At 62.4% G+C, this 12,021-nt stretch overlaps 4 protein-coding genes across 4 annotated transcripts in view; 3 read left to right on the plus strand and 1 right to left on the minus strand.

Moving 5' to 3' along the window:
* Positions 1-849: 849 nt before the first annotated feature.
* LOC121334176 (acrosin-like) lies at positions 850-2,995 on the plus strand. The gene is made up of 5 exons (XM_041401078.1): positions 850-920; positions 1,048-1,311; positions 1,496-1,761; positions 1,897-2,042; positions 2,612-2,995. The coding sequence occupies exons 1-5, from the start codon at positions 850-852 to the stop codon at positions 2,993-2,995; spliced, it is 1,131 nt and encodes a 376-aa protein (XP_041257012.1).
* Positions 2,996-3,294: 299 nt separating this feature from the next.
* Positions 3,295-5,040, plus strand: LOC121334177 (acrosin-like). Its single transcript, XM_041401080.1, has 5 exons — positions 3,295-3,304; positions 3,349-3,628; positions 3,689-3,922; positions 4,128-4,266; positions 4,573-5,040. Exons 1-5 carry the CDS (start codon positions 3,295-3,297, stop codon positions 5,038-5,040), a joined length of 1,131 nt encoding a protein of 376 aa, XP_041257014.1.
* Positions 5,041-7,070: 2,030 nt separating this feature from the next.
* On the plus strand, positions 7,071-10,448 carry LOC121334178 (acrosin-like). The gene is made up of 6 exons (XM_041401081.1): positions 7,071-7,141; positions 7,269-7,496; positions 7,941-8,206; positions 8,342-8,487; positions 8,979-9,155; positions 10,026-10,448. The coding sequence occupies exons 1-6, from the start codon at positions 7,071-7,073 to the stop codon at positions 10,446-10,448; spliced, it is 1,311 nt and encodes a 436-aa protein (XP_041257015.1).
* A 601-nt stretch (positions 10,449-11,049) lies between these two features.
* The window catches only part of ARSA (arylsulfatase A), an 11,242-nt gene continuing 10,270 nt past the window's right edge, over positions 11,050-12,021 (minus strand). The window contains exons 6-7 of the mRNA XM_041401082.1: positions 11,650-11,752; positions 11,050-11,557 (exon numbers count right to left, since the gene is read on the minus strand). Of these exons, the coding sequence (XP_041257016.1) occupies positions 11,250-11,557; positions 11,650-11,752 (411 nt within the window). The 3' untranslated portion in view covers positions 11,050-11,249. The remainder of the gene's footprint in view (positions 11,558-11,649; positions 11,753-12,021) is intronic.

Raw genomic sequence — 12,021 nt, forward strand, 5'->3', positions numbered from 1 at the left:
TTTATATATATATTTTATATATATATTTATTTATATATTTATATATTTATATATTTATATCTTTATATATATTATATTATATTATATTATATTATATTATATTATTAATATAATAAAATATAATATGGTGTTAAAGTAGAACAAAACTATTAAATCCCTTTCAACTTAGAACAAGGATTGGTGCCTTTATTTCTGTAAATATACATCATTAATGTAATAATATAGTAATATAGTAAAGTATAAAAATATAATTAATGTATTTGCATATAATAATGCATTAATGTATTGATATATAATCATGTATTAATACACAATTGATGTAACAATATATAAAAATGTTTACATGATATAATTAACACAAATTATTGCAAATCACATATATTAATATTGTTACATTACAAATAAGCATTATTTTATGTACTAATAACAATTTGTAGTAATATTAGTGGTAATTAACACCGTAATGCCACAGCGAGGTTACCACCAAGGCAAACAAACATGGAATACCATTAGTCATTATAAATTACAGCTAATGAAGCAGCGAGAGCCCTAACGATTAATTATTTATGGCTGCGTCCATCTCTTGTTCCATCCAGAGGCGCCACCAGCCCGGTGCCAGCGGGGCCGGCCGGGCACGGCGGGAGGCGACACGGGTGGCACGGGTGGCACTGGTGGCATGGGTGGCACGGGTGACACGGCTGGCATGGGTGGCACGGGTGGCAGCGCGCGGTCGCTGCGGTCCCTGCCACCCCAAGCGTTCCAAGGTTCCGCCGCTCTGTGACGTCACCCCGGCCCGCTGGCACCAGAGGTGACAGCTCCGCTCTGGCTCTGCCACCTGCGCTGGCACCGATGGCTTTGCTGGGGCTGCTCGTCCTGCTGGCCCTGGCCGGGCCCCTGGGGGCCACCTGGGACACCTGCAGGTCAGTGGCCCCGGGGGGCTCGGGGACACTCGGGGGCTTCCCTGGCACAGCCTGGGCACAGAGGAGCCCCTCGGGGTCCCTGTCCCTGCTGTCTCCGAGCGGGGCACTGATGGCTTTGTGCTTCCAGAGGCACCTGCGGGCTGCGGCCCATGGCCTTCGACCACAGCTCCGTGTCTGCCAACTACGACCCCTCCGACGGTGACTACGCAACCTTGGGCTCTTCTGATGCCACCTCCCTCAACGTGGATAGCCTCGGCGTCCCCTCAGGGACCTGGCCTGGCATTGTCAGCGTCCAGGCCACCCTGGAGAACGGCACGTGGCACATGTGCTCGGGGGCACTGATCCACCCCCAGTGGGTGCTCACGGTCGCCCAGTGCTTCTTCAGGTCTGGGTAAGGACGAGCAGGGACAGGGATGTGCCCCCAGCAGGGTCAGGAATGTCCCCGCAGGAGGGACAGGGGTGTCCCCACAGCAGGGTCAGGGGTGTCCCCGCAGGAGGGACAGGGGTGTCCCCACAGGTTCAGCTGCTGGGCTGCCACATGCCATGCCTCTGCTCCGTGTCACCCCTCTCCGCAGGGACATCTCCATTTACAAGGTGGTGATGGGGACCGCGGATGTGGCCCAGCCGGGCCCCGAGGCTGCGGTGAGACGCATCCAGAGGCTCCTGAAGCACCAGAACTACGTGGCTGCCACGGCATGGAACAACATCGCGCTGCTGGAGCTGGACCAGCCCGTGGAGTGCAGCGACTACATCCAGCTGGGCTGCGTGCCCGACAGCTCCCTGGCAGTGCCCAAGCTGAAAACCTGCTACATCGCGGGCTGGAGAGCCACCCCGGACAGCGGTCAGTGCCCGCCCGGGCTCTGGGGGCAGGGACACGGCGGGCCGGGGGCTCCACGGGGGCTCGGCCGGGCCCGGGCCTGGGCTCGGCCCCGCGGGGTCTGCCCGGGGCCACGCTCAGTGCCCTCTGTGCCCGCAGCCCCCAGCCCACGCCTGGTGCTGCAGGAGGCCAAGGTGCGGCTCATCGACGTCCAGCTGTGCAACAGCAGCCGCTGGTACGGGGGGGCCGTGCACCCCCAGGACCTGTGCGCGGGGTACCCGCGGGGCGGCATCGACACCTGCCAGGTGGGGCTGGGCCCGGGGCTGGGCACGGGGACCCTGAGCCAGCCATGGAACCCCCAGAGCAGCACGGGGACCCTGAGCCAGCCATGGAACCCCCAGAGCCAGCACGGGGACCCTGAGCCCAACAAGGCCTGGCTCTGTCTGGGCCTGGCCTGGTGCCCTCCCAGCCCTGGTGCCCCACAACTGACTGATGTCCCTTGTCCATGCCCATGTCCTTGTACTGTCCCATGTCCCAGGGCTGTCCTGCCCTTTCCCAATCCCCAGATCCCTCTCCTGTGCCTCCATGCTGCCCTTCCCTTCCCCTTCCACCATTGCAGCCCCTCAGGCCTAGCCCAGGCCGGGCCAGCCCCACTCCCACCTCTGTCAGTGCTCCCTGCCTGTCCCCAGCCCCGTGTCCCTGTCCAGGGGCTCCTGTTCCCTTTCCCATCCATGGATCCCCGTCCTGTGTCACTCCCCATCTGTGTGTCCCCGTCCCAGTGTCCCCATGTCCCCAAATCCCATCCTGTGTCCCCATAACCCCGGGGCGTGGCTGTGACCCTGGAGCAGCCCCTGACCCCTCTCTCCTGTCGCAGGGGGACATCGGGGGTCCCCTCGTGTGCAAGGACCACGTTGGTGACTACTTCTGGCTGGTGGGACTGGCCAGCTGGGGCAAGGGCTGTGTTGGAGAGAAGAGGCCCGGGGTGTTCGCCTCCACCCAGCACTTCCGTGAATGGATCCAGATCCAGATGGGAAAGGCGGCGGCAGACCCAAGCCTCACACCGACAGAGCCAGCCCCGACGCGAGCCCCGAACCCCATCCTGTCCCCAACCCCATCCCTGACCCTGACTGTCATCGAGACGTCACCGCAGCCGGAATCAGAGACCTTCATAACGATTTCATTCCCAAAGTCCATCCTGCTGGCATTCTTCGCGAGTCTGCAGAAGTTCCTGGAGTTCCTGAAGGACAAATTAAGCTGAGCAGGAGGAGCAGCAGATCCCGTTCTGGCTGCAGAGGATTCCAGCAGGCCCAGCCGGGGCCGTGGCTGCGGGGCCAGCTCAGCCCCGGTGCCCAGGGCTGCTGTGCCCTGCCCACGCTGAGCCCCGCGCCCGCCCCGAGGGGGAACCCACTTTGTGCTTCAATTAGAGTTCTTCCAGTTCCCACTTAGCCACCGTGTCCAGTGCAGTCTCCGGGGAAAAACAGGGATGGGAGAACTGGGGGGAAAAGGGTGGGGGTGGGCCTGGTTTGGGGGAGATGAGGGGGAGCCGGGGAGGGGAGGATGGGCCTGAGTTGGGGAGAGGGAGAAACTTCTCCAGCCCAGGCTCCCCAGCAGAGCCTGGGCTGTGCCAGTCCCGGGAAAAGCCCTTGAGAGGGACAGCAACGGGGAACTCGCTGGTCCAGGACTACGACAGCTCTAACGGTGACTACACAACGTTGGGCTCTTCCGATGGCACTGCCTTTGATAAGAAAGGCCGCGGTGTCCCCTCAGGGACCTGGCCTGGCATCGTCAGCGTCCAGGCCACCTGGGAGAACGGCACGTGGCACATGTGCTCGGGGGCACTGATCCACCCCCAGTGGGTGCTCACGGTGGCACACTGCTTCGCCAGGGCCGGGTAAGGACGAGCAGGGACAGGGGTGTCCCCTCAGGAGGGACAGGGGTGTCCCCACAGGAGGGGCGAGGGTGTCCCCAAAGGAGGGGCCCAGCGGCGCCACATCCGGAGGGTCGTGAAGCACCGGCACTACAACAAAGGCCCGGAGAGGAAAAACATCGCGCTGCTGGAGCTGGACCAGCCCGTGGAGTGCAGCGACTACATCCAGCTGGCCTGTGTGCCCGAGAGCTCCCTGGCAGTGACCAAGCTGAAAACCTGCTACATCGCGGGCTGGAGAGCCACCCCGGACAGCGGTCAGTGCCCGCCCGGCCTGAGGGCCAGTTGGGGACCAGAGGGACACGGCCGGGCTGGCCCAGGGCAGGGGCCAAAGCTGCAGGAGCCGGGTCTGGGCCGTGCCCGGAGCTCTGGGCAGGGACACAGAGGGACAGGGGCACAGCCTGGCCTTGGGCCGGGCCCGGGGAGGTGCCCGGTGCTCAGTGCCCTCTGTGCCCGCAGCCCCCAGCCCACGCCTGGTGCTGCAGGAGGCCAAGGTGCGGCTCATCGACGTCCAGCTGTGCAACAGCAGCCGCTGGTACGGGGGGGCCGTGCACCCCCAGGACCTGTGCGCGGGGTACCCGCGGGGCGGCATCGACACCTGCCAGGTGGGGCTGGGCCCGGGGCTGGGCACGGGGACCCTGAGCCAGCCATGGAACCCCCAGAGCAGCACGGGGACCCTGAGCCCAGCAAGGCCCACCCTGCCCTTTATCCCTGGGTGGTCCTTCCCTTTCCCATCCGTGGATCCCTGTCCCATGTCCCAGGGCTGCCACTCCCCATCTGTGGGTCCCTGCCCCAGTGTCCCCCTGTCCCCAAGGCCCGGTGCTTTGTCCCCCAATCCCTTCCCTGTCCCCATAACCCCGGGGCGTGGCTGTGACCCTGGAGCAGCCCCTGACCCCTCTCTCCTGTCACAGGGGGACAGCGGGGCTCCCCTGGTCTGCAAGGACAACACTGGTGACTACTTCTGGCTGGTGGGACTGGCCAGCTGGGGCAAGGGCTGTGCCGGGGACAAGCGGCCCGGCGTGTTCACCGCCACCCAGCACTTCCACTCCTGGATCCAAATGCAGATGGGGTTGGTCCCGTCGGTAACGGAGGCTCCGCCGCCCGAGCCGGAGCCACCCACCCTCATCATTGAGGAAGAGCCACCAGAGCCGGAACCAGAACCAGAACCCGTATCAGAACCGGAACCGGTACCAATACCGGTCCCCATACCAGAACCGGAACCGATACCAGAACCAGAAGAAGACGAAGAGGAAGAAGAACCAGAACCAACACCAAAACCGGTTAAGTTTATAACAATTTCCTTCCCCAAAGCCATCCTGCTGAGGTTGTTCACCAACCTGCAGGAGTTCCTGGAGTACCTGAGGGACAAGCTGGATTGAGCACGATGGGCAGCAGATCCAGGGCTGGCTGCAGGGGACCACAGCCATTCCCAGCTGGAGCCACGGCTGTGCCAAAGCCACTCCCGGTGCTCAGATCTGCTCTGTCCTGCTCATTATCCCCCTTACCTCACCCCGGTGATGAACTTCAGTTTGTTCTGGAAATAGAGTTGTTACCAGTTATCCTAATTTTCAGTCCAGCTCAGTCTTCTGTGCACAACAAGGATGGGACAATCTGGGGGAAAAAGGGTGGTTTTGGCCACCCCGGTGATGAACTTCAGTTCTGGAAATAGAGTTGTTACCAGTTATCCTAATTTTCAGTCCAGCTCAGTCTTCTGTGCACAACAAGGATGGGACAATCTGGGGGAAAAAGGGTGGTTTTGGCTCATGGTTTGGGGGGGATGAGGGGCGGCCAGGGAGGGAGGGAGGGGAGGGTGAGCCTGGCTCTCCAGCACCTCCAGCACCTCCTGAGGAGCTCGTAGGATGGCTGGGACAGGGTCAAAACTCCCACCCTGAGGGGTCATCCCTGCTCAAGGGCCAGCAGGAACTCAAGGGTCCAGCAGAACAACCTCCAGGGATCCCAAAAATACCCTATAACTCACGGGGCTCCATCGCCCCATTGTGGAGCTCCTTGCCCTGGGGAGGTGCTGGACATTCCTGCCTGGACTTTAGGGGGTGTCACCTCAAGGTTTGGGGAATGGGGACTTTAGGGGATGTCATCTCAAGGCTTGGGGATTGGGGACACAGCCACTGGACATTCCTGCCTGGACTTTAGGGGGGGTCACTTCAAGGTTTGGGGATTTGGGACTTTAGGGGGTGTCACCGCAAGGTTTGGGGATTTGGGACTTTAGGGGATGTCACCTCAAGGTTTGGGGATTTGGGACTTTAGGGGGTGTCACCGCAAGGTTTGGGGATTTGGGACTTTAGGGGATGTCACCTCAAAGTTTGGGGAATGGGGACTTTAGGGGATGTCATCTCAAGGTTTGGGGAATGGGGACTTTAAGGGGGTGTCACCTCAAGATTTGGGGATTTGGGACTTTAGGGGATGTCACCTCAAGGTTTGGGGATTTGGGACTTTAGGGGATGTCACCTCAAGGTTTGCGGATTGGGGACACAACCACCATCACTGGACAATGTCACCTCAAGATTTGGGGATTGAGGACACAACCACCACCACTGGACATTCCTGCCTGGACTTTAGGGGGTGTCACCTCAAGGTTTGGGGATTTGGGACTTTAGGGGATGTCACCTCAAGGTTTGGGGATTGGGGACACAACCACCCAACTGGATGTCTGGAGGAGGACCAGAGCAGCAGGGCCACTTCAACAGCGCTGTCACCACGGCTGGTCCGGCCTGTGCCACCCGCGGGGTGTGAGGTTGTGCTCTGACTTTGTGGTTTATGGCCAATTTTTCTGCATTCCGTGCATTTATTGAATCCTTCCCTTCAAATTCCAGCTCTGACTGCCAAACCCCCTGCAGGGTGTGTGGGGTGAATTCCTCCTGTGGGTTTTGCTCCAAAGAGCACAGCCTGGAGGTGGGGAGAGGGAGAAACTTCTCCAGCCCAGGCTCCCCAGCAGAGCCTGGGCTGTGCCAGTCCCGGGAAAAGCCCTTGAGAGGGACAGCAACGGGGACAGCTGGAGCTGCCATGCCGGGCTCCTGTGGGGCTGCTGGAAGTGCCACCCTGAGCTGCTGCTGCTGCTGCCACCCCGGGTGTCCCCTCTGTCACCAGCTCGTGCCTCTGAGGCTGTGGGACCCATCCCAGCTCCTGCTGTGCCCTCGGTCCCAGCTGGGATCCCTGGATCTGGGACATCCCCTCTGCTCCCGTGGGGTCCCGAGGGTCCCCTCAGCCCAAACCACAGCCGGGTTCCAGCTCTGTGCTGCCCTGCCCCCACCCGAGGGCACCGTGCCCCGCACATGGAACCGGCCCCTCTGTGACATCACCCCGGCCCGCTGGCACCGTGGGCAGCGCCAGGGCCGTGGGTGTCACCAGAGGTGACAGCTCCGCTCTGGCTCTGCCACCTGCGCTGGCACCGATGGCTTTGCTGGGGCTGCTCGTCCTGCTGGCCCTGGCCGGGCCCCTGGGGGCCACCTGGGACACCTGCAGGTCAGTGGCCCCGGGGGGCTCGGGGACACTCGGGGGCTTCCCTGGCACAGCCTGGGCACAGAGGAGCCCCTCGGGGTCCCTGTCCCTGCTGTCCCCGAGCGGGGCACTGATGGCTTTGTGCTTCCAGAGGCACCTGTGGGCTCTGGCCCATGGTTTTGAACGAGACCTCAGCGATTCCTGAGTATGGATCCTCGCATTCTGCCAAGAGCTCAACCCTCGATGTCAACCCGGGGGCCTGGCCCGGCATCGCCAGCATCCAGGTCACCTGGGACAACGGCACGTGGCACATGTGCTCGGGGGCACTCATCAGCCACCGCTGGGTCCTCACGGCCGCCAGCTGCTTCATCGGGGCCGGGTAAGGACGAGCAGGGACGGGGATGTGCCCCCAGTAGGATCAGGGATGTCCCCACAGCAGGAATGTCCCCACAGCACGGATGTCCTCTTGCCAGGGTCAGAGATGTCCCACATCATGGCCAGGGTTGTTCCCCCAGCAATGTCAGGGATGTCCCCACAGCAGGGTCAGGTCCCCAGGCTGCACCACCATGTTCTGCTCCATTGCTGACTCCGTTCCCTGCTGTGGGAAGCAGAGGGCTGGGAGCTGCTGGGCTGTGCCAGCCCTGTCACTGCTCCCTGTCACTGCTGTGTCACTGCTCCCTGTCACTGCTCCCTGTCACTGCTCCCTGTCACTGCTGTGTCACTGCTCCCTGTCACTGCTGTGTCACTGCTGTGCCACTGCTCCCTGTCACTGCTGTGTCACTGCTCCCCATCACTGCTCCCTGTCACTCTCCGTGGCCTCCAGGGATGTCCTCAAGTGGAAGGTGGTGATCGGTGCCACGGATCTGGCCCAGCCGGGCGCCGAGGCCGAGGTGTTCCAGATCAAGCAGGTCCTGAAGCACCAGTACTACGACGAGCCCACGGCCAGGAACAACATCGCGCTGCTGGAGCTGGACCAGCCCGTGGAGTGCAGCGACTACATCCAGCTGGGCTGCGTGCCCGACAGCTCCCTGGCAGTGCCCAAGCTGAAAACCTGCTACATCGCGGGCTGGAGAGCCACCCCGGACAGCGGTCAGTGCCCGCCCGGGCTCTGGGGGCAGGGACACGGCGGGCCGGGGGCTCCACGGGGGCTCGGCCGGGCCCGGGCCTGGGCTCGGCCCCGCGGGGTCTGCCCGGGGCCACGCTCAGTGCCCTCTGTGCCCGCAGCCCCCAGCCCACGCCTGGTGCTGCAGGAGGCCAAGGTGCGGCTCATCGACGTCCAGCTGTGCAACAGCAGCCGCTGGTACGGGGGGGCCGTGCACCCCCAGGACCTGTGCGCGGGGTACCCGCGGGGCGGCATCGACACCTGCCAGGTGGGGCTGGGCCCGGGGCTGGGCACGGGGACCCTGAGCCAGCCATGGAACCCCCAGAGCAGCACGGGGACCCTGAGCCAGCCATGGAACCCCCAGAGCAGCACGGGGACCCTGAGCCAGCCATGGAACCCCCAGAGCAGCACGGGGACCCTGAGCCCAGCAAGGCCTGGCTCTGTCTGGGCCTGGCCCGGTGCCCTCCCAGCCCCGTGTCCCCAGCACTGACGGGTGTCCCTTCCCCATCCCTGTCCCTGCCCTGTGTCCCCTTGTCCCCAAGGCTGGCACTGTCCCACAGAGCCCACCCCGTGCTCCCGGCAGCCCCAGGTGTGGATGTCCCAGAGCTCCCGTTCCCTGCAGAGCCCACCCTGAGCCAGCCCCCTCCTGTTCCTAGCGAGGGTCTGGAGGCTCCAGCAGAGCCGGGAACGTGGGTCAGGCAGGGGCTGGGAGAGAGGCTCCAACCCTGGCACCGCCCTGACCCCTCTCTCCTGTCGCAGGGGGACATCGGGGGTCCCCTGGTCTGCAAGGACAACGTTAAGGAGAACTTCTGGCTGGTGGGACTGGCCAGCTGGGGCAAGGGCTGTACCAGGGCCAAGAGGCCCGGCATCTTCACCTCCACCCAGCACTTCCACTCCTGGATCAGTGCCCACGCCGGCCCCAGCCCCACAGGGCCGGCACCAGCTCCAAAGGCCACCCTGAACTCGCCGGAGCCACCAATACTGCAGCCACCAGAGCCACAGCCACCAAAACCACAGCCACCAAAACTGCAGCCACCAGAACCGCAGCCACCAAAACCACAGCCACCAAAACTGCAGCCAAGCGGGATGGCAGCTCCCAGGAGCTGTCCTGGCTCTGGGGAGGTGCTGGAGTGTCTGGAGAATGATCCTGGAACGGGTCAGGATCCTGGAAGGGGTCAGGACCCTGGAATGGGTCAGGATCCTGGAACGGGTCAGGATTCTGGAACGGGGGATCCTGGAACGGGTCAGGACCCTGGAACGGGTCAGGACCCTGGAATGGTTCAGGATCCTGGAATGGTTCAGGACCCTGGAACGGGTCAGGATCCTGGAATGGGTAAGGACCCTGGAACGGGTCAGGATCCTGGAATGGGTAAGGATCCTGGAATGGTTCAGGATCCTGGACCGGGTCAGGACCCTGGAACGGGTCAGGACCCTGGAATGGTTCAGGATCCTGGAATGGTTCAGGACCCTGGAACGGGTCAGGATCCTGGAATGGGTAAGGATCCTGGAATGGTTCAGGATCCTGGACCGGGTCAGGACCCTGGAACGGGTCAGGACCCTGGAATGGTTCAGGATCCTGGAATGGTTCAGGACCCTGGAACGGGTCAGGATCCTGGAATGGGTAAGGATCCTGGAATGGTTCAGGATCCTGGACCGGGTCAGGACCCTGGAACGGGTCAGGACCCTGGAATGGTTCAGGATCCTGGAATGGTTCAGGACCCTGGAACGGGTCAGGATCCTGGAATGGGTAAGGATCCTGGAATGGTTCAGGATCCTGGACCGGGTCAGGACCCTGGAACGGGTCAGGGGCTGGTGGGACTGGCCAGCTGGGGCAAGGGCTGTACCAGGGCCAAGAGGCCCGGCATCTTCACCTCCACCCAGCACTTCCACTCCTGGATCAGTGCCCACGCCGGCCCCAGCCCCACAGGGCCGGCACCAGCTCCAAAGGCCACCCTGAACTCGCCGGAGCCACCAATACTGCAGCCACCAGAGCCACAGCCACCAAAACCACAGCCACCAAAACTGCAGCCACCAGAACCGCAGCCACCAAAACCACAGCCACCAAAACTGCAGCCACCAAAACTGCAGCCACCAGAACCGGAGCCAGAACCGGAGCCAGAGCCGGAGCCAGAACCAGTCATGGACATTTCCTTCCCAAAACACACCCTGACACGATTCCTCAGGAAGCTGCAGGAGGTGCTGGAGCTCCTGAAGGACAGGACAGGGTGAGAGGAGGGGCGGCAGATCCCGTTCTGGCTTCAGAGGATTCCGGCAGCCCCCGCCGGGGCCGTGGCTGAGGGGCCAGCTCAGCCCCGGGCTGCTGTGCCCTGCCCACGCTCCTGCCCTGAGCCCACCCCACGGATGCTCCAATTGATTTAATCCTTGGATTAAAGTTGTGTTGCCCCTGGTGCGGGTTTAGGGATGGAATTCTCCGGTGTGGTGATGCTAAAAGCAAACCCATGCTCCTTCCCCTTCCACAAAAGGCAAAGATCAGGGGTTAAAAACGATTTAGTGCAAACAGCCATGAGATAAGGAATCAAACAATTATTTGCAGCAATATTAATTAGAAAAGGTGTAAGACAAAGCAGTGATTTACACGGAAATCCTGTGACAACACCTTACCACGTTTTATCCTGGAAGTGATGCCCTTGTCCATGGAAGTGAGAGGGGACACACTGCCAGTGCCACTGCCCTGGGGTCCCGGACATGCCCCACTCCCAGCTACTGCAAAAAATCATTCCCCTGGCCAAAATCACACACCCATTATCCACATTTTCAGCCCAGTTCAGCCTCCTGGGAAAAACAGGGATGGGATAATCGGGGGCTGGACCGGGTCAGGACCCTGGAACGGATCAGGATCCTATCCAAGTCCTCCCCTGGAACATCCCACACGGAGCACGGGGCCCTGCTCGTTTGGGGTCACCGTGCCCCCGTTCCTCCCCATCTCCCTGCGAGTCCAAGGGCTCCCCGAGCCGCGGGGCAGCCCCGAGGCCGAGCTGGGTTCCGGGGGGCCGGGGCAGCTTCGGGGCGTCACTGCGGGGCGCAGCGGCAGCAGGACGGCTTGGGGCTGCAGCCGGGGGAGCAGCAGGGCTGCAGCGAGGGGTCCCGGCCCTTGCTCATCTGGCTGTCGCCGAAGTGCAGGCGCTGCTGGAGCACGTCCTTGAGCACGGCGATGTCCTTGAGCGCCTGCAGCGCCTCGGGGCCCGGCTGGCCCCGCAGCAGGTCGTAGTTCTCCGCGGGATCCGCCTCCAGGTCGAAGAGCAGCGGGGGCAGGTGCGGCGTCAGCGGGGTCAGCCCGTGGCACGCCTGGTCCGGGGTCGTGTCGCTGTGGAAGGAACCTGCGGGACCCCGGCCGAGCTCGCACCGGGCTCCCGGAGCTCGTCCTAAAATCCCAAATTCCCAAAAACCGCCCCCGCAGGCGAGCGCTGACCTTGGGTGAAGTAGTGCGCCTTGTACTTGCCCAGGCGGACGGCGAAGGGGCCGCGCAGCGGGTCGGGGGCGGGCGGGAAGAAGAACACGGAGCGGCGGGGGCTCTGCGGAATCGGGTCAGCGCGGCGCCGGAACCGGGCCGGCACCGAACCGGGACAGCGCCGGCACCGGGCCGGGACCGGGCCGGGACCGGGCCGGCACCGAACCGGGACAGCGCCGGCACCGGGCCGGAACCGAACCGGGATGGGACCGGCGCCGAACCGGCACCGACCCAGAGCCCGTTCGGGCAGCCAGGAACTGCCTGGGAGCAGGGAGGAACTGCCAGCCCGGGTCTGCCCCGGCTGTTCCTGCTCCTCCAGGTGATTTATATTAT

Source organism: Onychostruthus taczanowskii, unplaced genomic scaffold (assembly GCF_017590055.1).
Source record: "Onychostruthus taczanowskii isolate IOZ18803 unplaced genomic scaffold, ASM1759005v1 scaffold184, whole genome shotgun sequence".
Taxonomy (NCBI): domain Eukaryota; kingdom Metazoa; phylum Chordata; class Aves; order Passeriformes; family Passeridae; genus Onychostruthus; species Onychostruthus taczanowskii.

What these genes read in the sequence shown, in the direction of transcription:
- LOC121334176 (XM_041401078.1), top strand. Translation starts at nt 850, where the DNA reads ATGGCTTTGCTGGGGCTGCTCGTCCTGCTGGCCCTGGCCGGGCCCCTG. An exon ending in GCCACCTGGGACACCTGCAG is followed by an intron (nt 921 to 1,047) that starts GTCAGTGGCCCC and finishes TTGTGCTTCCAG; the next exon opens with AGGCACCTGCGGGCTGCGGC. An exon ending in GAGAGCCACCCCGGACAGCG is followed by an intron (nt 1,762 to 1,896) that starts GTCAGTGCCCGC and finishes CTGTGCCCGCAG; the next exon opens with CCCCCAGCCCACGCCTGGTG.
- LOC121334177 (XM_041401080.1), top strand. An exon ending in CACTGCTTCGCCAGGGCCGG is followed by an intron (nt 3,629 to 3,688) that starts GTAAGGACGAGC and finishes TCCCCACAGGAG; the next exon opens with GGGCGAGGGTGTCCCCAAAG. An exon ending in GCGGCATCGACACCTGCCAG is followed by an intron (nt 4,267 to 4,572) that starts GTGGGGCTGGGC and finishes CTCCTGTCACAG; the next exon opens with GGGGACAGCGGGGCTCCCCT.
- LOC121334178 (XM_041401081.1), top strand. Translation starts at nt 7,071, where the DNA reads ATGGCTTTGCTGGGGCTGCTCGTCCTGCTGGCCCTGGCCGGGCCCCTG. An exon ending in GAGAGCCACCCCGGACAGCG is followed by an intron (nt 8,207 to 8,341) that starts GTCAGTGCCCGC and finishes CTGTGCCCGCAG; the next exon opens with CCCCCAGCCCACGCCTGGTG. An exon ending in GCCCCAGCCCCACAGGGCCG is followed by an intron (nt 9,156 to 10,025) that starts GCACCAGCTCCA and finishes GGAACGGGTCAG; the next exon opens with GGGCTGGTGGGACTGGCCAG.